We start from the raw sequence: 26,001 nt of genomic DNA, 5'->3' as shown, positions 1-26,001 counted from the left end.
CTATTTACCTACAAGTACCTATCATTATCTGACTATACCCATCTTTGTGTGATTTTACAACACTAAAAATGACTGTCAAACCAGTTTATTGATGGATCTTGTTTGATGAACATCTCTTGTTATCAGTGCTGTTATTAATATCAACTCAGCGTAGAAGGCCTGTGCAGTGAACATATTCGGTTCCCTCAGTGTGTTTCGTATCCAACCTGGATTTTATGGAAACTTGTGCATGAAATAAATCATATCTCCTGTGAGTGAAATCATACCATCATCATCTTTGAAGAAGATCAAAGGGGTAAGTCGGATTCCTTCCTTACTCCATGTTCACCATCTCCAACCATAGTTGTGTCAACTTCAAAATTCATAATTAATATTTCACAGTCCACTCTTGATTCGCCTATTGCGGGTGATGAGGTTATTTGGCCATTCGATGGCATCTGGAGGTCAAGCACGGTCCAATCGATAATGTAACAATATGGGATCGATGGGCTTAACTTCCGACGATTTTATATCAATATCTAAATTGATGGACTTGCCCTATCATTTCGACAAACTGGAGGCAAACCACATGACCATATTTTTGGCTCCATTAGTGTTAGAAAATGCTTTGAATGAACTACGACATCAGTCGTACATTAACCTTCGAAAAGTCGTACATTGAATTAATTAGAACCTGCGTAGAAAAGTAAAGTTCGCTAAAGAAAGGCAAAGGTTTGCAACGCAGTCTATTGTGGGACTTTTCTACGCAGGATCTGAATGTTCATTTTTGAACAAACCGCCTGCTGTAGCGACGATAAAAATTAGTAAATTATAACTATCAAATTAAGTCTACCAATTCCTTAGTTAAATTTAAAAAGTTAATCAAGATTTTTGTACATATTGACAGACGATTGTCTTAATATTTTTTCATCCTTGTCCTTTCTTAAATAATAAGTCCCATTTGCTAAAAAGTGAATGTCACCCTAGCTGTCTTTATTATCTACTTGTTTCTTCTTGGGAATAATGATTAATAAGTAGCCATGGTTCAAATATTGTTACAATATACTGTCAAATTACCATCTGGTAACTCATCAAATGCATAGTTTTTTTCTTTCTTTCTGAAATATTTTGTGTCTGTATGTTGTATTACTTTATATTTGTGATCACTCTACGTCTGCTTTACTCAAATGTAAATTGTTAACCTCGATACAGACTTAGTTCTAGTGAGGTTGATCTTTATGAGAAAAAATGTGATTTATGTGTAGTGAGATGAAATTAATAAATAACACATTTGTAAAAGTTTCTAACTAAATAGTGTAACAAAATATTCAATTTTGTGAACAAAACCAAACTTTTGTTTACCCGATTTGGCATTTTTGTAAAAAGGACTAGATTTTATTTTCGAGGACTGAGTAGTGATATTACAATGATAGTTGCCTGTATATTAGAAGGTTAATTTATTGACGAATCATAGAAAGAATAGCCTGTATATTAGAAGGTTAATTTATTGACGAATCATAGTCACGCTGTCTCCCCGCTCCTCGAACTTGGTTTATTCCCTTTTCCCTGGTCTGTTAACTTTGGACACCGAGTCAAAAGAATTTCCGTAGTAGTTTTATATAGAATTGTCTACAATATTTCTCTTTTTATTTCAGCCGCCATAATCCAAGGAAACCACACCAACTGCGCCCAGTTCGCCAACTCCAATCGCCTGAACTGGTTGTTCTCGCGTCTGGGATCGCAGGCCTCGGGGGAGGGAACCGGAATGCTGGATGTGCTGCATTGCGTGCTCATCGATTCTCCTGAAGCGCTGAATATGATGCGGGTGAGTTAAGGGTTAAATTCCTTTGCAGGATGATTCAAACATTTAATATATCTCAACTACCGGGCTAAATTTGCTGGGTTCTTTGATTCTTGAGCCAAATCTCAAGCTACCTTGCGATTTCCGCTTTTCATGCCTTTTAGAAATACTGACAGAGTATAATTAAAACTCATACTCTATGTCATTAAAAATGCGAGCAATTTTGCGCAATGTTGATCTGTGTGAACTTGCACATAGGTCACAACTGCGTTATATAAATTATATAAAAATATTTCATATTTTTATAATTCTTGTTAATTATTTATTTTGGCTTTTTTGTTGGTTTCATTCATTAGACCTGTGTGGGAATGGCCTAACTGTTAACCTAGAAAATAGTGGTACGTCTGATGTCACGCATACCTCGTTTTGTGACCTAACAGTGACCTTTCTTCTGTTTTGAAGGTAAAATGTAGGCCCAGAATCTCTTCCCAAAGCCTTTTGGATTTGATTACTCCTTATCACAAATTCATGTTATCTTCAATTTTTGGTCAGCACATGCGCCGTCCTGCCACTAGTATATCTTTCACACAATCATCACTCTACCATTACCAATGTTCAATTTGGGAAGCGGTTATAAGTACCGCAGCCCTGGGAACAGGTACCGCAGCCCCAGAAAAGCCCCAAGTTGTTCGGTCACTTGGCAGGGGAGCCGGGGTTCATAGGGTGAGGTTTGTCCAGATCTTAGCGGAGGATACGTCAGACTCTCTCGACCCAACGCATTGTGCCGCAGTGGGAGGTATGGATTAATACCTCATCCTTGGATACACTAACCAGATTCCTACACATCCTTTATAACCTTTTCCTTCCCAGAACTTCATCTCTTTAAAAAGACCCTCCACACGGCATTCCCAAAGATAAAAGGCAGTGAGAAAAATTATTTTCTCCTCTCTGGAGTTAATGCAAAACAAATTACACAACCAGAATGATTCTTCCACAATTACCCATCTTTGACTCTTTGCACGCGGCCGTATCAACTTTTGTTACGGAAACTTTGACGGCCGATATTCCAGCGCTCTTTCGTCATAAATGTATTTCTTGCTCACTTGGACATTCGTAGAACTATCACGATGCTGACATCTACAAGAATTTCTCAAAAATAAAATAGTATTTCATAAAAAAAGATCGATAATCAAGTGCGCCTCTTCGCGCCTTTTAGTCCTTTAGTTTACATTTTTGTCAACGGATGGCGTTAGTACTAGTATGTCATTCACAACTTTTCATAACTAAAAATGATTTTTTTTTATTTTTTTTTTTATTTTATTTTTTTTTTTTTTTTTGTTACATACATGGTTTTAAAATACAAATTATGTTTTTTACATACATATTAAAAAAAGAAAGAAACAATGCGAATTACAGAAAAGTATATGTACACATGCACATATGTATACATATATAGTGTATTACACACCATACATAACATACACACACAATACACGTACACACACACGAGTTCATAAACAGCATATACATAAAAATAATAATATGCATAAATGTATGATAGCAAAAAAATCCCACATAGGCATCGCCAGTTCGTGGGTATACTTGTGTTTCTTTAAGGCAGTCCAGTTAAAATTACTCTAAATATACATATTTTATCTTTGTAGAAAATTGAAAAGAAAAGAATGAAAATATTTATAGTAAAATCATTATTTACTGTATTTACGGGATTAAATATGAAAAATAAAAGTTAATAAGGATTTGTTAAAAGTTAATAGAGATTAAGATCAGATGTTACAGCAGGTAAATATTAATATCTATGGTATTTATCCAAGACTTTATTACATTTTTATGTTTCCTGTAGGATGATATATTTTCACATTTGATTTCTGTATTGGTATAGAGTGCATTATAAATTTTTGGTGTAATAAAATAAGCATGTCTTTGCGCAAGCCTTGTTTTGCACAGTGGAACTTTAAATACATTATTTACCCTATTACTAGACCGATTTTCATTTTTTATAAAAAGAAAATTTCGAGCAAATATATATTTTAAACATTGTGTACAGTAAATTTTTCTTATCTCTAACAATTTAGCCTCTTCGAATAATTGCAAGGAGGGGTAGGTCATATCTTTATGCAACATTATTTTTAGTATTAGTTTTTGTGTTATTTCTAGTTGCTTAATATGGGTGTTATAAATCCCCCCCCATGCAATTATTCCATAAGATACTGATGATTGCACCAATGCATGATACACCAATTTGATTCTTTTGATATCTACTATGTTATTTAAACGTTTAAAAATATAAGTTAAATATCTAAGTTTATTTACAAGCTTTTCTACATGATTTGTCCATTTGAGTTGGCTGTCTATTATAATTCCTAAATATTTAACTGTATTCCCCGATTTCATTTCTGTACAGTTAGTGCATAAGACAGGATTGCAAGTATTTTTGTGAAACCTTATACTTAGATGAGTTAAGGGTGCCGCTTTTTTGGTATTATAAAAAGGAATATATATAGTTTTTTCACAGTTCAGAGTTAGAAGGTTTTGATTGAGCCATTCTTTGACAATAATTGTGCACTTATTTGCATTTTTAGAGACCTCGTCCCAGGATTTACCATGAACTGTGATTGCAGTATCATCAGCATACGAGAAAAGTTTTCCCGGAATACTAATATTACATAGGTCATTAATATAAATTAGAAACAAAAGCGGACCTATAACTGTTCCTTGTGGAACCCCATGTCTCATAGATGCTGGTTTACTAATATTTACGCCAATTTTTGTGGATTGTCTGCGATCAAGTAAATAATTTGTTAAAAGTGACAGACAATTATTTTTGATTCCCATATTATTAAGTTTTCCAAGCAGTTAATTATGATTGACGGTATCAAAAGCCTTTTTTAGGTCTAAGAATATTGTTAAACTTTTCATATTCGAATCTAGATTGGTGTATAATTTTTTTGTTAGATTAAATAAAGCATCATCAGTACTAAGACCTGATCTGAAACCATATTGGTGTGGTGACAAGAGTGCATTAGATTCTAGAAACTCTAGTACTTGTATCTTTATGATTTTTTCTAATATCTTTGCAAGTTGGAATATCAGCGATATTGGTCTGTAGTTGTCAAGTTTAGAGATCGATCCAGATTTATGTATGGGTACAATAATTGAGAGTTTAAATGCATTTGGGAAAATGTTTTTTTCAAGGCAGGAATTAAAAATGTGTTGTAAGGGCATAGAAATGTGTTGTTTAATAGACTTGATTGTGATACAGCTTAATTCATCTGGACCATTGGCTGTATTTGTTTTAAGATTGTCAATGTGTTTTATAATTTCAGATTCAGTTATCCGTTTAAATTGAGATAAATTAGGAGTATATTCGGGGGTGGGTATGTCTATTTGGGTTGATTTATGTATACTGTTTTGAAATGAGGGATTATTATTTATTAAATCTGTGGCAACGTTTGTAAAGAAATCATTGAATTTATTTGCGATTTTTCCTACATCCGTTATGACTATTTTATCGTCTGTTACAATTTTTTCGGGAAATCTTTTTATTTTGTGTGTTCTATTCGTTATTTCATTTATGACTTGCCATGTTTTTTTAGAATCATTATCAGCTTTTTGCAATTGGTTTGCATAGTATTCTTGTTTACATTTCTTCATAAGAATATCAAAAAAATTTCTATAGATTATGTATTGCTGACGTAAATTTCCATTAGATGGTACACCTTTTACCATACAGTAATTCTCATGGTTTTTGTAAATTTTGTACAGTTTGTTCCTGTGTTGACTTGCAATTATCAGTCCACGCGTGATCCATGGTTTAATTTTTTTATGTTTTCTTTTAGGTGTTCGTGTTAATTCTAGACTATTTTTGATATTATTATTTAATATCGAATAGAATGTATTCAGTGATTGATTTGGGTCATCATTGGATAAAACTTGGTTCCAAGTTTCTTTTTTTAGAGAATTGTTTAGTGTTTGGTAGTTAATTTTATTTTTTTCCACTTGTTGTTCTTTAGTTGTATGATGAAAATTTAATTTACTGTGACCGAAAAAGGTTGGGTAGTGATCTGTGATATCGAATTTTAGGACAGCTGATCTGGGTATAAAATTTTTATTAGTTTTGAGTAATATATGATCGAGGCAAGAATCAGCGTGATGGCCATATCTAGTGGGTTTATTTATGTAAGACAGATAACCCTCGCTATATATAACATTTAGATATTCGTTTGCAATAGGGTTTAGGATCGAATTATCAATGTTGATGTTTATATCACCTACAATAAATGAGAAATCGGATTGATTGCAATTATTTTCATTTATAAAATATTTAAGTTCTGTAATAAAGGATTTAGAGTCTAAGGAAGGGGAGCGATATATAGCAAGTATAGAGTATGTTTTACTGTTATGTGTGAAGGATAAATGTATGGCATTAGAATACTTAAATTTGGGGATATTAATTATTACGTTAGTTATTTTATTTGAACTGTAAAATATTGAGAGACCATCGTGAGAAGTATGTTTACAGGGTAGTGAGTAAGTCTCATAATCGGAGATGTGGTAGGGTATTGAGTCACGCATTTGCGTTTCGGTAAGTATGATTACATTTGGACGAAAATCTAGAGAATTGAGGAAAATACAGAAATCATCAAAATGTTTGCGTATGCTTCTTATATTTAAATTTATTAAATTGAAATCTGTATTTCCCTCAATTATGTAGTTATTTAGTTCTGTCATATTTTCATAAACCTTAGTGTCTGGGACCGTAAAATCGTCATAGTAATCCATTTTCAAATTTAATTATAAAAATTTCTTACTCTAGTAGGTACATGATTATTGGGTTGGAATGTTGTTAACATCATTTATTCTTATTATAGGGGATTCTTCGTTCTTTCTCAGTAATACATTTCCATCCTTCGTCCAAACGTATTTATATCCCAAAGATTTGGTAGATTTTGTTAACCAAAGAAGTTGTTTATTCTTTGGGGTAAGTTTATCATTTATGAATATTTTTTCAGTTGATTCTGAGTACCTGATGTCCTTGGGAGTGAAGATTCCTTTATTTTTTTTTTGTTTGATGACCTTATCCTTCGTTTCCTTTGTATGATAAGTGCTAATGGTGTCCCACTTGTGTCTATCACCTAAGTACACACACGCCGAGTGAATGGCGGGACCACATTCAAAAGATACAGTACGTCTTTGTATGAAATTTTATGTTTTTGTTTTTATAAACATCTAAGAGTGTTGACACACGAGGATTTGTTTTCATATTGTGGAGAATAATCTGTTCTGTCTATATAGTCCAATAAATCATGCCAGAATGCTATGCTTTGACATTCAATTGCATGCATAGGTATTTGAAAATATGTACCGCGTACGGGTATAGATAAAATGGAGCAAATTAACGCGTTCAAAGGTTAAAGCGCTGTTTTTTTTAAAATCTGCTTTTTATAATAATATTTGTATTACTTGTATAGCGCCATTTTTGTGCAAAATTACATTTTATTTATTAATTTAAACGCCTTGATGGGCTTTTACGTGATACATTACATCATTTACTGCATAATGCAGTGACAACAGACGGTTTTTATTTTTAAAATATCAACAAAAAAATAACAAATTTTTTAGTTCACGACATATCTACAAGAAAACAACAAATAAACGCAATCGCTCTTTAAATATGCTTCATAAAAATGTCATTCAAGTATCTCTTGAACACAGGCAACTTTTATTAAATATGTCGATATTTGAGGTGAATTTGTTTCCAAGTGTGTGAAAGCTAGAAATAGGTATGTGGTACTGAAGTTATTGTTGCAGAATAATATATTTTGCCTAGTTGCTCGAGTAGGTACTCTGAAATCTATGAGTTGCAGGAGTTCACAACAGTCTAGTTTGATCTGATATATGATACTACATTATGATACTCTCGCATTGTTTCAGGATGAGCACATCAAGGTGATCATCTCGCTGCTGGAGAAGCACGGGCGAGATCCTAAGGTACTGGACGTGTTGTGCTCGCTATGCGTCGGTAACGGGGTGGCCGTGCGCTCCTCGCAGAACAATATCTGCGACTACCTGCTGCCCGGGAAGAATCTACTCCTGCAGACACAACTGGTGGACCATGTTTCAAGGTACATACAAAGAAGAACAAACACTAGATATGCGTTCCATAATAGACTTGAATGAAAACCGATATCTCCACTTTACGCTATACCTTTTGTTTCTGGCCTATTTAGCACACTTTTACACTTGTTTGACATTGTATATTGCCATCCTATTTGAATTTTATTCATTTTATACTTTCTGTTGTCATTGTTCAGTTTAGTGCCAAATTTAAAAAAATATATATATATTATTTTCGAAGCTTGTGACATGTAATTTATTTATACCGTTGATATTAAATAAATAAATTTCATAGTGGTTGTGAATTTTAATTATTTATTAACGCTCTTTTTCGGGGCTTTTACATGAGAATATTAAGAAACATACATTATTTATTGTACATAACTGAATTGCTTCATTAACAACATTTTATATTTGTTTAAAGATACATTGAAGATGTCCACTGACTTGGTATAATTGTTTCCCTCTATTAGTATTTTGGGCAAAGAGGAATACATATGGTAGTTAATCACAGAATTTCTGCACTGAAATAAATCCTGACTTCTAGTACCACGTATGCGTTCTCTATTTGAAATAAGCATAGAATGGTCTCACTTTTGGATCAGGAAACACACTCAAATGGCATTTCTTGTATTCCAAATGTATTATGATAATTACAATGCTAATTTACTTCTCTATATATCCCCAGCGTCCGGCCGAACATCTTCGTAGGAAGAGTGGAGGGATCAGCGGTGTACCAGAAGTGGTACTTTGAGGTGACTATGGACCATATAGAAAAGACAACACACATGATGCCGCATCTCAGGATCGGCTGGGCCAACACCAGCGGGTAAGAAACCCATAATTTAACATTACACTTTACGTTTATACGATAAACTGACAAAAACTAATAAAAGAATATCGATAATATTTCCAGTTATGTTCCTTATCCCGGAGGCGGAGAGAAGTGGGGCGGTAACGGAGTCGGTGACGACCTATACTCCTTCGGCTTTGATGGTGCCTACCTATGGTCAGGTGGAAGAAAGACCCTCGTAAATCAGACACACCAAACAGAGCCATACATCAGGAAAGGTTTGTTAACTAAAAAAAAAAAAATTTTCCACTCTCTTCATCCGGCTCGAAGGACCAATTATTTGTGGTATTTTTTATTTATAGAGAAGTGAATGTAAATTAATAGGAGGTCAAATAAAAAACTGTTTTGGTGCATGAAAGCTAAGCATGCATGTATTTTATTACATGGTGCGGTTAAGCTTGGTTTATTTCCAGTTCGCGCAATTTCTTCCTACCAACTCAGAACAAATAGGAAAATAAAGATTGTAAATTTTGTGGGTTGTTTTAGGGGATTTCAAAAAGTTTGCTTAAATTCCTCATTGTTAATTATCTTTTCTAGGTGACGTGATTGGATGTGCCCTGGATTTGACGGTTCCTGTAATAACCTTCATGTTCAACGGACAGAAAGTGTCGGGAAGTTTCGGAAACTTTAACTTGGACGGCATGTTCTTCCCTGTAATCAGTTGCTCGAGCAAACTCAGGTAAAACATTTCTTTATCTTCCTTCTTTCTTCGTAACTAACTAACTAATCATCTGTCCGTTTCCACGCAGCGGAAGGCAAAGTGCCTCTCCAGCCAGACTCTCTTAACCCATCATCTTGCATCGCAGTGGGAGGGTACAGATTCACATGTCTGTCACTCCTGGACACACTGATCTCCAGATTCCAACCCACTCCTTTTACCTTTTCCTTCCCACAACCTTCTCTTCTCCCTACCTTCAAAAAGACCATCCACACAGCATCCCCAAAGATGTCGTAGAAGTTAATTAAAATAAAAAATACATGGCCAATCCATCCAAGCGTCCCTATTGTAATCTCACTCATTACGCTTACATCATCAGCCTTACTCCGTTCTCCCGTCTCAGTGATGATTGCTAAGTTTAACAGCAGCACTCTGTTGATTTATTCCTTAAGTTATTGATTGCAAGGTTTTGCACTAGCACCTTTTCCAGTTTTATACCATCCTTTTTTTCATAAATTTTGTCTATTTCCAGGATTCTATATTAAAAAAGGATGTATTCTGTTTTAGTAGTTGGTACTATGAGGAGTACATCTATTTTGTTACAGATTTTCGTACAATTTAAGATGGCAGACATTGTTTGACATCTCTCATTGTTTTACGTAACTATATTATGTGATAATATTGAATGTTCATTCGGTTTTGTTTTTGAAATATTAATAAAAAAACTACAATATATATTTATTACTGACTGTGAATGTGTATTACCTTTAGTATTGTGAATTTCGCGTGTATGGTTGATGATTTGACATTTTGTTTTGAGGAAATCATACATGAGAACCTTACATATGTACTGTTAACTCATGGAATAAACAATATCAATGTGTGTTAACTCCATATTGCAACATACTTTTATTAATTCATTAAAATGGGCAAGGTTATGACAGCTATTGCTTTGGCATCTGCGCTGCTGTATTTTGGTGGTTTCACCTTGTATATTACATGAATAACGTATCGATCAAGATGCAGTTAGGTAGGCAGTTTTGCCAAGGCATAAGTACCTTTAAAAATAAATATGTTAAAGATTCAAACGACGTACCGGTAAACAAAAACATTGATTGGTTAATGAAAAAGTTTTACATTACAAAAAAACTTATATCGTGTACTTAGCTTTATTTAAAACCTATAAAGTGAGATAAACATTACCATTTTGCAGCCAAATTGACGTTTCTTACCAATTTCGTGTGTAATTCTTAGTTTAAATCTCCCGCCAATGTCACCTGGCAGTCCCAAATCATCCGTCAGGCGGCGCCAGTAGTAGGGACGCCAGGTTAATGACCAGGCACGTGACACGGTTCGCAAATGACAGTGACAGATGCTTTCATGATTATGATATATGGTTATGTTCAAGATTTTTCATATGGGGATTGGTATGAAAAAAATTATTGTGTAGAGCAGGCATTAGTCTGTGTATATGTATTGGCTAGTTTAAAAATCAATAGATGTCGCTAGTCTGCTCCAGTTTCGTCAATTCCTGTTATTTTGTTAAAAGTATTGACTTAGAAATAATCACTTAAAAATTTTATTTTCCCATTTGATCAGGTCTTTTTAGATCAAGATTTTTAGATTAAATTCATTATGTGATTGTTCCACGTAAAATAAAATTCAGCGAATTGATTGTAGTACAGGGTTTTCCAATACGAGGTGCTATTTTGATATTCAAAGAAAAATGCCATTTTTTAAATATAAATGATCAAATGTTTATTTCATTATAAAGAGGAAGGTATGTCGTTAATAGTAAAAAATAACATCAGTCAAATGACCACCACGACCACGCCTACAGGACCATATCCTTTTCATGAAATTTTCCATAACCAAATCGCTGCGTGGCTGCCTTATGTCCTCGATAGCCTCACGAATTCCATCTTTGAGGTCTTGAATCGACGCTGGGCTGTTGGCGTAGACCTTCTCTTTCACGTGGCCCTAAAGGAAGAAGTTGCAAGGTGTTAAATCACTAGATCTCGGTGGCCAATTGTGATCACCTCTTCGAGAGATAACACGGTCCCGAAACTTTTCCCGTAAAAGATCAATGGTTTCATTGCTTGTGTGGCACGTAGCGCCGTCTTGTTGAACGTAAACGTTGTCCAGATCAATACCATCCAATTCCGGCCATAAAAAATCATTAATCATCTCTCGATAGCGCAATCCATTCACCGTAACTGTTGCTCCAGCCTCATTTTCGAAAAGTAAGGTCCAATGACTCCGCCGGACCATAAACCGCACCAAACAGTCACACGTTGAGGATAGAGAGGCTTTTTTAACAATAACTCTTGGGTTTCCCGAGCCCCAGATGCGACAATTTTGCTTGTTGACGAAGCCACCCAGGTGGAAATGGGCCTCATCGCTCAAGATGATTTGCATTTGATTCACTCAAGTGAATTTTAATAATTTTAATGCGTTGTTAAAGCGTGTATCGTTCCATTTTTATCAATGGCGTAGTTTCTACTTGTCAAATGTCAAAAAATGACAGCTTCAAAAGTAACACCTACCGAAATAGCGGGCTATTCAAAATAACATCTCTTATTGGAAAACCCTTTTTTTATTTAGGAGACTTTTAAAACTTAATGACTAATCCCACTGCTGATTACAGTTGCCGCTTCCTACTGGGCGGGGAGCACGGGCGACTGCGCTACGTGCCGCCACCGGGCATGTCACCGCTGGTGGAGTGCCTCATGCCGCAGCAGACCCTTGGCCTGGACCCGTGCTCCTACTTCGGCAACCTCAACAAGTGTGTGCTAGCTGGACCCTGGCTCGTGGAGGACGATACGGCCTTCGTGCCCACGCCTGTTGACACCTCTATGGTGATTTTTTAATAATAATAATATTTTGATGATTTGTATTGCGCCATTTTTATGCAAAATCACCTCAAGGACGCTGTACAAATATTTATAATAAACTTTTACAATGATCTATGTTATTACTAACTACATATGGATATAATATACAGTACCATACTTACCTGGTAGGTCACTTGAGATTAACACTTAGTTAACATTAACTGATTGTTTATTGGCGAAATTTAGATACAGGATTTAGGACATAATTGGAAAATTGGATATAATTGAACTTTCTCTCAGGAATGGTATATTTAATTTAAGGGTATGACAGCTTAAAAAGGTAAGTTTATAGTTTAGACCTGAATTCTGTTGGACTTGTTATGGATCTTAGTTTCAGAGGGAGTTTATTACAAGCCTTCGGCCCAGATACTCCGAAAGCGCGATCACCAAACTTAGTATTTGGCTTGCGCTTAGGTTCCATCAGTCTGCCTACAGCTGATGATGTTGCTGATCTAAGAGTTGACTGCCTCAAACCAGGTTATAATGCACACAATATTGAACACTTGGTCTCTTTCTTCAGTCAAGTGATGTTAGAACCTTTGGAATTCCAACCCACCACTGGTTGAGTCGACTATGAATCCACAAATTGCAAATCACTAATGTAATGTAATTAATAAAGATGAATTAAAAAATGGTAGTGAAAAAAAAACGTTATTAAACATTTTTTTTTTCATTTCACAGTTAATTCATTAAAAATAATATTAAGTTTATTAGGACACATTCCTAAGTGGACGATACTCTCAGTATTGTCCTGGTGAAAACTCACGAAAGGTGGGTTTAAATGGCTTTAGCCGTGTTTGGTGACAATCAAGTTCTTCTCCTCCCCACTGTCTTCAACCTCATAACATACCCCAATTGGGGACGCCATAGCCTCACTGGCTCCAGACGATTGGGAGCAGTTGGGACTCTTGTGCAGTATTCACATAAAAATGTCTTTGCACACTATGAAACTCTCGGGCTCAAGTGATAAGAGAACCTTGGAATGCACTGCTCTTTGTTGCTCCCTAATTAATCAAAATCTCTTGAAACCTCATGGATATCTGTACCTTGGTAAACACCACGGAGGGGCAGACCTATATACTAATGACATCTGTTGGATATCTCTATAACCTCAAAGATCTATCTACACTAGAGTCATCTATGTTTTGTAGTTCGAACTATCACACATATTTAATAATGATTTCTATTTTCAGATTACTTTGGCGTCATACATCGAACAAATTCGCGACAAGTTGGCAGAGAATATTCACGAAATGTGGGCAATGAACAAGGTAAAAATACAACAATAATTCAAAACAATGTTTACAACATATTCTCATGAAAAAGATTAGCATCCTACATGAGTTCTATATAATTTTTATTGCAACGTCATGTTCTATAGATAATCTACTTAGGGGGTATTTCACTATGTCGGGCTAAATATCTGACTAGCTATCCGTTGGCTGGCTTTAAAGATCAGAATAACTTCGTTATTCAACGGCGACCGTTTCACCATTGTTGCCGAGCTTCCGGATAGATAACACTCGAAATAGTCTGGCAACATCGCAAAATGTTTGCAGTTACTCCATCTACTGCCACGGCTGTCATGCGTCACAGTCCGCACACCGCGAAGTGTGCATTTTTTTTGGTTATGTTATGTTGATTATCAGGTCATTTTAGATAGATTCGTGTCGAATTAATACATTGTTTCTTATTTTGAACACAATCAAATAATTCAGGATGGATCATACAAGCATTCAAATTCATTCAACAAAATTCGACTCACTTCTCAGCTGTCAAACTCGGAATGTTTTGACGCCATCTTTGATTCGAGGAATAGCGCCTAACGTGAAGTTCGAGCACTGATTAGTCAAATCAAACTTTAACCTGAGCGTTAGCCTTATTCAGATATAGTGAAAACGAAAAAATGACTAATCAGCGGATTAGTGCTTAGTCAGAACATAATCAGAGATAGTGAAATACCCCCTTAATATTGTAATATGGGGTGACTTTTTAATCGGGGGCGACTTTAACCATTGTGGATATCTGCATAATTTTCACTCAGAAATTACTCACATCTATATAATGATTTTTTTTCGGGCAATTTGGATACAATGTCTCTTCGAAAACATGTGTAAAATCAGTTGATTGCTAATAATATTCACATCTACATTGATGGTTGAATGATTGTGAAGCCGGTTTTTAGGTATTTATTATATGATCTGGGATGTTCCCGAACGTTCCAGACTATTCCCGAACATTCCACATCATTCCAATGTTGAAATGTTGTGGAATGCTTTCGAATACTCTCAAATGTTCTGGACTGTTCTATAAATTTCTAGAGAGCAAAACTTCCAGACCTTATATCTTCAAAAGCACGCCATTCAGGTAAAAACGGAACCTTCTTCGTGGATGGGGGATAGAGGGCTACCACACCATATTGCTCCCTTAATCGTACCGGGACTCATTTCTGAGTTTTAGCTGCACGCACATTGTACACTTACTTTTATAATATATGGTTGCGCAATAGACATTAATTTATGCATACATCTCATGCACACATACCTGCGACCACTGTACTGAGATAGTATTATTGTCCTTTGTCCTACCTTCCTTTCCATTCCCGCTCATTTTATGTGCCCTTTGGTAATCAGTATGTTGCAATAACCCGAACCGCTCACAATAAAACCGCATCCGCGCGAGATCCCATCTCCCTTACCTTATGACATTATCAGTCACGCCGATATCGTGCAACCCGCTTCGTGTTAAGTGACATTGTTGTGAGAAGAAAAGACAGGAAGAAACGAGTGCCCGTTCCTAATGGTGAGTCCTTCCTTTATCGGTACAACAAATATTGTCTTATGTGCAGTGGTCATTGCTCAATCATCCAAGGTCCTTCGACAATCATTTCTTACACTATCATAAAAACTACTTCATAACTTATTATACACCAATATATATTGAATGATTATTGAGTTTCAATGTTGAGAGTTGAAAAAGTGTATTATATACCCATTTTACAGTATATTATTCTATTTATTTAATTTAGATCGAAGCAGAATGGAGTTTTGGTGAGAGGAGAGATGACACCCACAAGATTCACCCTTGTCTGGTGCAGTTCGAGAGGCTGCCTGCCGCCGAAAAGAAGTATGACAGTCAACTAGCCGTGCAGACACTCAAGTGAGACACTTCAAAGTTTATCTTATCTTAGCTTTAGCCAAGACACTAACCAGAGAAACAATCCCAGACCCACAACCAAAATTAGTATGTTTGTTATGCTAAAAAATTAATTACGCATACCTAATACATTGCGATATTAGTGATTATCTCTTAACCATTTCTATATTTACACCGTTTGAACGCAAATGAAATCATAAGTACTCCATTATTCCATAAAAGAAATATACAACTATAGAAATTAACTAAAGTTAAAGACCTTGCAGTTTAGACCAGTCGGTGGCCGAGTTGACATCGCGCTTGGGTCCCACTCAGGCGTAGTGTATTCAATTCCTCGGCTGGCTAAGTCCTCCATCATAACACAATCAACATTTTCAGCTTACTGTTGTGGTAGTAGGAGATTTTCAAATATTGTCACATTATTCGTAACCCAAGAATGTTTGTCTTTCTTTAAAAAAAAAACTTTTGGCCATGAAAATCAGTGTCTCAAAACCATAGATGTAATGAATGTATGAAAGACAAAGCATGATTATACCAACGTATAAAAGGGTATGTCTGCTTTGGCACACATACTTTCCTTCTAGTAACTTGTACAACAGTGCGACAATAAACAGTATAAATATCATACTGACGCTCTAATTATTATATTGTATTTTATTTTATTTTATTAGGAACATTAACAGGTTTATAACATAACATGCATAGAGAGAGAAGAAGAAATAAGTAAAAGAATTAGGTTACAACCCAATAACCAATGTTCACATCATGCAATAAAGATAAAGAAGGTTAAAAAGCAATAAACAAACAAAGAAAACAAAGAAAGGTTAAAAACAAAGAAAGGTTAAAAACAAAGAAATGTTAAAAACAAGGAGATAATAAGAGAAAATGTATATATTATATACATATAAACACATACATACATATATATACATACACATGCATATACACATATAAATACATACATACACACATACATATACATAGTTGCAAACCATCTTTAATAATTCATTTGATTATCCAGTAATTAATCAAAAGAAGAAGTACCACAAGAGACACAGTCGGTACTGCAATTGGCTATCGACTTTTGTACGCTGCATTATATTAACTGCTGTACTTGTAACATCGCTAACCAAACACTCAGGGAAATTATTCAACTATTGCGGAGTTAATAAAAAAAATTACAAATACTTACAAAAAAACTGCAATTTCAGGACAATCCTCGCTCTCGGCTACTATATAAGTCTGGACAAACCCCCGTCCCGTATCAAGAACGTCCGCCTGCCCAACGAGCCGTTCATGCAACCCAACGGTTACAAACCGGCCCCGCTGGATCTCTCAGCGGTCTCTCTCTCTCCCAAAATGGAGGAATTGGTTGACCAGCTGGCGGAAAATACGCACAACTTGTGGGCCAAGGAGAGGATACAGCAAGGATGGACTTATGGACTCAATGAGGTATGAACTTAATTTGTAAACAGGGTGTATCAGCATGTTTGAAATACTCTTCCATTACACGTCGGCACTGGGTACAACACAGCGCTGTATAGGCGAGACAGAGTGTGTATGTTCCACAGCTAATGATTTCGGAACTCCGTGAAGATTGTGTCAGCAAAAATAGAATTTTTTTAAATTTTCATCTACCTCTGTTGAACTCGACCACTTTTTCAGTAGTCTTGGGAAATTCTTCAATTCAGGTGATAGGCAGATGTCGGTCATGAAACCAGTGAATTATATAAATCGGCATATTAGTGTAAATTGGCTTCTTGAGTTCGGTGTACTGATACCGATTTATTGACCTCCTCATGTGCATAAAGATTCGAAGATATGAAGATAATATGTGAACCTACTTTAGTTACATTTCACTAAAAAGAAACACGAAAAATAATATTGAAGAATCGTCAAAATAATGTAATTAGCATTAAGATTTTTTTATTTAATGCATGATGATTACCTTTTAAGATATGAAACAGTGTCTGTCCTATGGTCTGAACCAAATCCCAACCTCTTTTCATATTATCGGGTGTCCCACAAGGCCCTAACCTGGGTCCACTTCTAATGTTTACTAACAGTATTGACAGGGTTATTATTAATTCAAGATGTTTACTGTAGTCATTTTCGATTTACTTCGGTGGAAAATTCTTTTTATCTGGACGCAGAGGTTCAGGATTCATAATAAATGTAAAAAAATGATACAATCTTATTTTAATTCACAGGATTCTGACATGAGAAGATCCCCTCACCTGGTTCCTTACTCCAAAGTGGATGACGCTATTAAGAAAGCGAACAGGGATACTGCGTCAGAAACTGTCAGAACTCTATTAGTCTATGGTTATAATCTGGACCCGCCAACAGGAGAGCAGCACGAAGGTTTGTCTATGGTTTTGATTAGTAGTTATGGTTATTTCCAGAGTGGTAGAAACTAGTATCGCCTTTATGAAAGACTGGAAAACCATTCAGAATTGAAACTTTGAAATAGCCAGAGTTGATTTTACTGACCGTTATTAATGTCCAGAACTTTCGAAACCCCTTCTCACCGTCACGCGCCCTTCCACATTTCCTTCAACCTCACAATGTTCCCCTTTTTATTTGAATACCGTACAAGAGTACCAACTGTCTAGAGCCAGTGGATCTATGGCATCCCCAATTGAGGTATGTTGTGAAGCTGAAGGTAGCAGGAAATGTAAGGACATGAAAAAGAGGAACGTGGAGAAGAACCTGACCGTTCTATTCAAAACACGGATAAAGCTATTTCTTTTGATTCTGAATGGTGGTCAACAGGGTGCTACTGAAAGTATCTGCCACTGGTGCAGTAAACCCTTCATCAAAAAAACCTTTCTATATTTTGTCTGGTAATCACAAAAACGCTTATGAACTAACTACTTACTTTGTTTTAGATTTCAATCACTAGGATTCATATGAATTAACTCAATCAAAAAATTTGTAATAGAGATGCAAAGATGAAATATAATAACAGACCTGTTTTACTTTATCGAGTGTCCCACAAGGTCCCAACTTGGGTCCAATTCTATTCTCACAATAATTTATAATGGATTTTTTTTTTAAATCTTCCAGCTCTACTCGCCGAAGCATCCAGACTGAAGCAGGCTGCTTTCAGAACCTACCGGGCTGAAAAGACGTACGCCGTTGCCTCCGGAAAGTGGTATTTCGAGTTTGAGATTCTTACTTCTGGACCTATGAGGGTAAGACTAGTTCCCTACTCTCTAGTTACAAAACCGGGCTATTTATCTTCTTTAGTGTAGTTGTGTCAAAGACTACATCCAGACCAAGCTGCACAACACACCGAGCCACTCTCAACTAGCATATAAATAATGAGCAGTCAAAAGGGCAAAACTATTTGGGCATTCCCATCAAAAGATTGGCCTTTTTGACGGCATTTGTCAAGACAATATTAACGACTCTCAAATAAAAAAACGTTAAACAGAAAATAAATAAAAAGCTTCAGTAGCAAAACCAATCTAGAACATAGGACTTGCCGGGGAAGTGCTCTGACCACTGAGCTTATTCAACCATATCAACTTGCGTCATTTTTATCTGTATCATACTTCGACTGAGAGCTACCAAAGTTATCTTCATTAATCGACAATTACAACAATCGCACATTACAATAAAAATAGATACATTTATTCGATTACAATTTACTTTTGGTAGAATCTTGCAATCGTATATAAAGATAGCAGCCAAAAATATGCATTAAGAAAATAATAATGAATTGCTAGCGTATGAAATAATTTTAATAATTTGACCTCCTTGGTCGAGGGTAAGGCTCTCGACTGGCAATTTGCAGCAAGTTTTAGAGTTGAGATACTCTCAGAATCGCCCTGGTGTAAGACCACCCTTCAGTATTGAAAAGTTGCTTGAAATCGCTTTAGCCGTGTTTAATGACCAGCTCTGAATAGCCAGGTACTTCCTCACTTTCCTCTTCCACATCTCATTACCATCCCTATCTCTTTCCCCTCCCAACTACCTTCAGCCTCTCTCAACATACCCCGATTGGGGATGCCATAGTCTCACTGGCTCCAGACGGTTGGGAACGGTTGTGACTCTTGTACGGTATACAATTGTAAAAAAATGCAGATAGTATATTTCAAACGTTTAAATAATAAAATAATAATAGTAAACTAAGTGACGGGCTCAAAAGGTCTAATGTTTTGCTGGGATGGCTCAAATACACCATTATTGTCACAACAATTGATTGCATACGCTTTATTTTACCCTTTTGACTGCTTAATAATTTGATAGTTGGAAGCGGCACAGTGCGTTGTGCAGGCGTCGTATGTACAAAGCTAGAATTGAACGTTTGCAATGGATGGAAGGCTCTATAATATGTTTTCGTTGACAGGTTGGTTGGGCGCATGCTGACTCTCAACCAGGCATGATGCTTGGACAAGACGAAAGCTCCTGGGCGTTTGATGGCTATAATGTAAGCAAATTACTTTATCGAATATTATTAATTTTACATTCTGTCTTTATTTTAAGGTATTTTAAAACATGTTTTCTAAGACTTTTTTTTACATAAATTTACTAATGTGTAAGTTTTTTACAATTTTAATTTCAATATTCCGAAATAGTGTCAAAAATTATTGGCCTTTTCAAATTATTAGTTAAAATGTTTTTTTTTTAAATATTAGCTCCACATTGGAGGCCCTGAGGAAAATAATTCCTCTCAGGGCCTATGACATCTTTGGGGATGCTGTGTGGAGGGTCTTTTTAGGAAAGGAAGGAGAGGAAGTTAGTGAAGGAAAAATATATGAGGGTTAGGTTAGGTATCTGTGGGTCCGTGTGTCCAGGAGTGACGGATGTATGAATCCATCCCTCCCACTGTGCAAGACAATGTTCCGAGAGAGTCCTGCAGGAGAGGTCAAAACGTCTCTCTCGACCAGTCTCTCCAGATCCGGCACGCCACGCAGTAGGTACCAGGAACCGGACAAACCTCACCCCGTGAACCCTGGCAACCCTGGCAACCCTGCTAAGTAACCAAATGTAGCGAAACACTTGGTATTACCTATGACAGAGTTGGTTAGCCAATGGTTCCTGGGGCGGCGTTACCGATACCCGCCTCCCAAATTGAGTGAAATAAAAACGTTCAAATAGGACCCAGAATCTATTACACTTTTATGTCTGATTCAAATATAATTTATTATAATCACAGTATTTATGCATTACTATATGAAGTCCCTATCATTGCCAGGACTGTACACAGTAATTTTCCTCTTATTTTGAATGTTAAGTGTGCAAAATTTCATCAACAAGTATGAAAATTCTTCTTTAAGGGGTGGGAAAAGTGGATGGGGTTAATTTTTTAAACCTCATTTAAACAGTGTTCTTCCTGTTGTCTTGAAGATTGATCTTGGAATAAAACTGTGGATTTGTATAAAAATCAAATCCATGCTGCCCACCACAGACACTCTTCTTTATAAAAATAGATATCTACTTACACAGGACTGTCAGTTTTGGGTGTACCTAAATTTTATATGTGTTCTATTTAAGTGTCTAGTTTAATAAAATTTCTTTAATAGGTCAATGCAAATCTGTTACTTTCTTAAAAATGAATTAATTTAATGAAATTTGATTATTCTTTCAGTGTAATGAGTAGGGGCAATAATACCCTATAATATTAATAATACATCCAACTCCAGTAAAATATTGGCAGTATCAACAACTCTGGCCGCTAAAAGTGCTAGTGTAGCATATTGACGTTGACATTTCTTTCAATTAATTTAGTCAATGGTGGCAGTGTTTTGCGCTATTTAATTTAAATTTTGCTCAATATTGATGTAACAATTTCCACAAACAACAAAAACACTCCCAACTCGTTTTTCAGGATGCTTAAAAACGTTGACACGTCGAAATATAGTGAGTTCGTTAAATCTTAGCAAAGAAAATTACATAAAAAGGGTAATTTTCTATCTATGTATATAAATAAAATGTAAATGTTTGTTTGTTCAAATTCTTAAATCTCCCAAAGTTCTTCACCAATTGTTTTGAAATTTTGACAAAACGTTGCATTCGAATACGCGTGTGTTTTTATATACCTATATTATACAGGGTGTATCGGCACTAACCCGACAAACTTTAACCAGCTATTCCTTAGCACATTTGGAGTAAAAAATGTTATGTACACTTTGCTGTCCGGTAACATTTTTTTTCTTTTAAAAACAAAAAATAAATAAAATTTCCACACTCCGCTACTGCCCACAGTATAGGGGTAAAATAATTGGCAACGCCGCGCTACTGTCATCTCTTTCACACATATTCTGTCTCAAGTCCCGTGTGGTTCCCGCCACCCCGTCTCGTATCAGTGGTCAGTGCTGTTTTGGGAGTTCGCATGTCATCAAGTTTCTAGTTTCGTTTTTGTTTTGTTATCTAAGTTTTTACTGTTGAAATATGCCCCTCAATTATCCACCTGCCGAGCAAGCAGATATTGTTTTTGTTTATGGATTTTGCAATGGAAATTCACGAGCAGCCGTAAGGGAGTATCGCATGAGGTTTCCTGGAAGACGCGTCCCACACCATGCTACCTTTGTCCAGGTTTGTACCCTATCAATTGTTTATTGAAACTATTTACATTCATTGATAATGCCAAAAAGCGCTTTTGAAATTTAAACTGGGAACATTAAAAACATAACAAGGGGCCACCAACTTTAAAAATGTAAATTGTACTTTAGGTGATTTGTGTTCAGTGGTCACTAAACGGCGTTTTAAAAAGTTAATTAATTTTAATCTCTAATAAATGCATCATTCACTGCAATTGAATTCACTCCCTTTCTCACCATGGGATTATTTAAATTACTTGAATTCAATTTCACCCCTGTGAATCCAAGATATCAACCGTACCTAGTTAAGAAAATTATAATTTAAAACACTTTGTTATACATTTTACTATAAAAAAATGAAATAAATGAAGAGAAAACGTAAGTTTTCTGATATGTGCCTAAAATAAGTGTTCTTTAAAAATAAAATGAGTGAAAAAGCCCGCGATTGTTTATTTGACATTATTACTGAGCTGAATAATAAAAGCAGTTGTTATTTGTTGTTTTGTTTCAGATGTATCAACAATTGCGTGACTGTGGCATCGGACGGATTGAAGGCGCCGGCGGAGGACACAACATCGTTCCTGTGGCAGTTGAGGAGAGAATCCTGAACTTAATTACCGAAGACCCCACGCTGTCCGTGCGTCGGGTCGCTCTGATGATAGGACACAGGGAACACATGGCGGTATGGAGAGTTCTGAAGAAGCACGGGCTCAAACCTTTTCACTATAGGCGCTGCCAAGGCCTCATGGAGAATGACCACTTTTCCAGAGTCGTGTACTGCAGAAGAATGCTGCATAATGTCATAAGAGATGCAGACTTCATGAAAAACATATTGTTTACCGACGAAGCACAGTTCACTAAAACAGGAGTGCTAAATGTGCACAACTTGCACCATTGGGCTGAACAAAACCCCAAGCTTGTTCGGGAGTCGTCGAGCCAGGACAGATTTTCCATCAACATGTGGGCAGGAATCCTGGGAAATCAAATACTCGGTCCAATCGAGTTGCCTCCCAGACTAAATGGACCGATGTATTTGGAGTTCTTACAAGTGCAACTGGGCGAGATTCTGGAAGATGTGAACCTCGAATTACTACGGAGAATGTGGTTCCAGCACGATGGAGCCCCACCACACTATTCGATTGCCGTGCGGAACTACTTGGATGTCGAGTTTCCTGGTCGTTGGATAGGCCGTGGAAGTCCGGCCATTGCTTGGCCACCAAGATCACCCGACCTGACCCCCCTGGATTACTACCTGTGGGGGGCTCTCAAGGAAAAAGTGTATGCTAAGCCAATAGCCTCAAGAGAGCAACTGCTCGAACGAGTGATGGAAGCCGCTGCAGAAATTAAAGCAAATCCTGCAAACTTAAATAATCAAAATATAACAAGACTACACGCTTGCATCGAAAATAATGGTAGTCACTTCGAACAAATGCTCCAATAAAAAAATTAACATAAACTACATGTCCGCATTTTCATTTATTATTTATTGGTAAAATTCTCACAATGTCATTCATTTACACATCAATATTACCTACATATCAATATTTAATAAAATCTGTAGAAGAGTATGCCCGTCGGCATTCAACAAGTTTTTCGACAAGTGTGTCGAAAAGCGTCTTCTCTCTTTCCTACACACTAAATATTAATGGTTAAAAATGAGACGACTGATGCTTGTAAGCGCGCCAATACGTAAAAACAACGAAACTCGAATAAGAATTGCCAGGTGGGTTTTTTAATCGCTTTAATCTGACTTTAAACAATAATTAAACACGTAAAAATTATTTAATATAATATTACAGTACAGTACTTTGAACCTTCGCAATAAATTTATTTGATTTTAAGTTTAGTTTGTAGAACTCCATTTCAATTTAGAGATTTTTTTTATTTTAACAGTCTTATTAAAAAATTTATAAAAACAGTGTGTTTATAAACAAGTTCTGCTAGTTGTAATTATTATTACGCGTGACAGCTGTTTCACCTTCTGACGGCATTATCAAACTTTGGTAAAGCCACTTACAGACGACGTAAGTGATAACTTTCTTTTTTTATTATTCTGGCTTTATTGATTTCCGAGTAAATTGTCGTAAATTATTATTTGCTAATCCCAATATTATTTGCTAATGCTAATAATTAAGTGAAATTTTAAACAATGCAATAATAGGATTATTGCATTGTTAATTTCACTTAATGTCGTTGGTATTTCCAACTGATGACTCAGGGGTTTATTTCCCTGAATAATTAAGTATTTTGGGGTCTAATTATTATGCATTTCATTACATCCGATAATTTAAACAATTTTTATGTTGAATTGGGGTAAGTTTTATGGCTAAGGGAAGGAGTGGAAGGTGAGGAAGTACCTGGATATTCAGATCTGGTCACCAAATACGGCTAGTCATTTCAAGCAACGTTTAAATTCTAAACCTGGATATTCAGATCTGGTCACCAAATACGGCTAGTCATTTCAAGTAACGTTTAAATTCTAAACCTGGATATTCAGATCTGGTCACCAAATACGGCTAGTCATTTCAAGCAACGTTTAAATTCTGAACCTGGATATTCAGATCTGGTCACCAAATACGGCTAGTCATTTCAAGCAACGTTTAAATTCTAAACCTGGATATTCAGATCTGGTCACCAAATACGGCTAGTCATTTCAAGCAACGTTTAAATTCTGAACCTGGATATTCAGATCTGGTCACCAAATACGGCTAGTCATTTCAAGCAACGTTTAAATTCTAAACCTGGATATTCAGATCTGGTCACCAAATACGGCTAGTCATTTCAAGCAACGTTTAAATTCTGAACCTGGATATTCAGATCTGGTCACCAAATACGGCTAGTCATTTCAAGCAACGTTTAAATTCTGAATTAATTAATCAATTACGAAAAAGCGTGGGGTTAAGAATATTTTTTTTAAATTATAGTTGTAATTTATTGTCGATTTTTTAAAAAAATTGCGATATTTTAAATAAAATTTAATAATTATTGTTTAAATAAATTAGCAATCTGGCAGCATTCATTTGCAGGTGGTCAATCCAATGCAGTCATGACGTTTGTGTGAGTGCTTTCCTTTGTCTCAGTGTGTTGCGCAGCAGTTTTATATGAACCGTTTTTTGATTCATCGGGATTGTTTTTAAAACTATACATTCTTTGTACCTTCAAATTAGTGGAAATAAACTTAAGTGTGTCAAGCTGCTCGTTATATTCCGGTAATTCTGGAAGGCTTTTAACATAAGCAATAATATTCATAAATCACATTCCGCGAAGTTGTAAATAACTAAATTTATTAATATACGTTGTAGGATAGCCTAGCAAGTAACATTTTGACAGAGCACTTACGGTGATTTAAAAAACAACGGCGCTGTTCAAATAATCCAATTATTATTATTGATAAGTACCTAAGTGAGGAAAATTGTTTTTAAAAGTGCTCAGAATTATTGGACTTCGATTATAAATTCAGGAAATCTACTAATTAGTTTCTTAGTTTCAAAATTAGACTATTTAATACGTGAAACGCGTAAGAGGTGAAACCAAAGCATTCCAGAGGTGAAACAATTTAGATACAAAAATAAAACTGATGTGTACAATACAAGAAGACAATCAGTGATTCGCATACGAAAAATGTGAATAATCATTATTGTTAAATAAAATATTTCTTTTCTGGTACTGGATTATGTAATACGGGCTTCGTTCGCAGCAACACGCGAGAGTTGCGATGTTGCTTTCAAATTTTGACAAAGGATAAAACAGTGGTGACATGTGGTGAAAATATGTTTAATTAATTTTTTATTAAAAAAAAACGTTACCGGACAGCAAAGTGCACATAACATTTTTTACTCCAAATGTGCTAAGGAATAGCTGGTTAAAGTTTGTCGGGTTAGTGCCGATACACCCTGTATAGATGTGACAGGTAAAAAACATGCCTTTTTTTAAAAACAGCGCCAAATGTTGGACGTAAAAGCAACATGCGCTCT

The 26,001-nt window shown here is 35.8% G+C and overlaps 1 protein-coding gene across 15 annotated transcripts in view; it reads left to right on the top strand.

Moving 5' to 3' along the window:
• The window catches only part of RyR (Ryanodine receptor), a 298,251-nt gene that overhangs the window by 126,018 nt on the left and 146,232 nt on the right, over positions 1-26,001 (top strand). For all 15 annotated transcript variants that reach the window (XM_089649715.1, XM_089649711.1, XM_089649709.1 and 12 more), the window contains 12 exons: positions 1,635-1,804; positions 7,733-7,923; positions 8,604-8,744; positions 8,832-8,986; positions 9,306-9,447; positions 12,074-12,284; positions 13,514-13,591; positions 15,349-15,479; positions 16,688-16,928; positions 17,687-17,840; positions 18,546-18,673; positions 19,834-19,914. In XM_089649715.1, coding sequence (XP_089505841.1) covers positions 1,635-1,804; positions 7,733-7,923; positions 8,604-8,744; positions 8,832-8,986; positions 9,306-9,447; positions 12,074-12,284; positions 13,514-13,591; positions 15,349-15,479; positions 16,688-16,928; positions 17,687-17,840; positions 18,546-18,673; positions 19,834-19,914 — 1,823 coding nt within the window. The remainder of the gene's footprint in view (positions 1-1,634; positions 1,805-7,732; positions 7,924-8,603; positions 8,745-8,831; positions 8,987-9,305; positions 9,448-12,073; positions 12,285-13,513; positions 13,592-15,348; positions 15,480-16,687; positions 16,929-17,686; positions 17,841-18,545; positions 18,674-19,833; positions 19,915-26,001) is intronic.

The sequence above is a fragment of the Hesperophylax consimilis genome, chromosome 30, assembly GCF_061612785.1.
Source record: "Hesperophylax consimilis isolate HC1 chromosome 30, BYU_Hcon_1.0, whole genome shotgun sequence".
In the NCBI taxonomy this organism is placed as follows: Eukaryota; Metazoa; Arthropoda; class Insecta; order Trichoptera; family Limnephilidae; genus Hesperophylax; species Hesperophylax consimilis.
The sequence above is the reverse complement of the archived record's forward strand: the minus strand, read 5'-3'. Positions and strand labels throughout refer to the sequence as shown.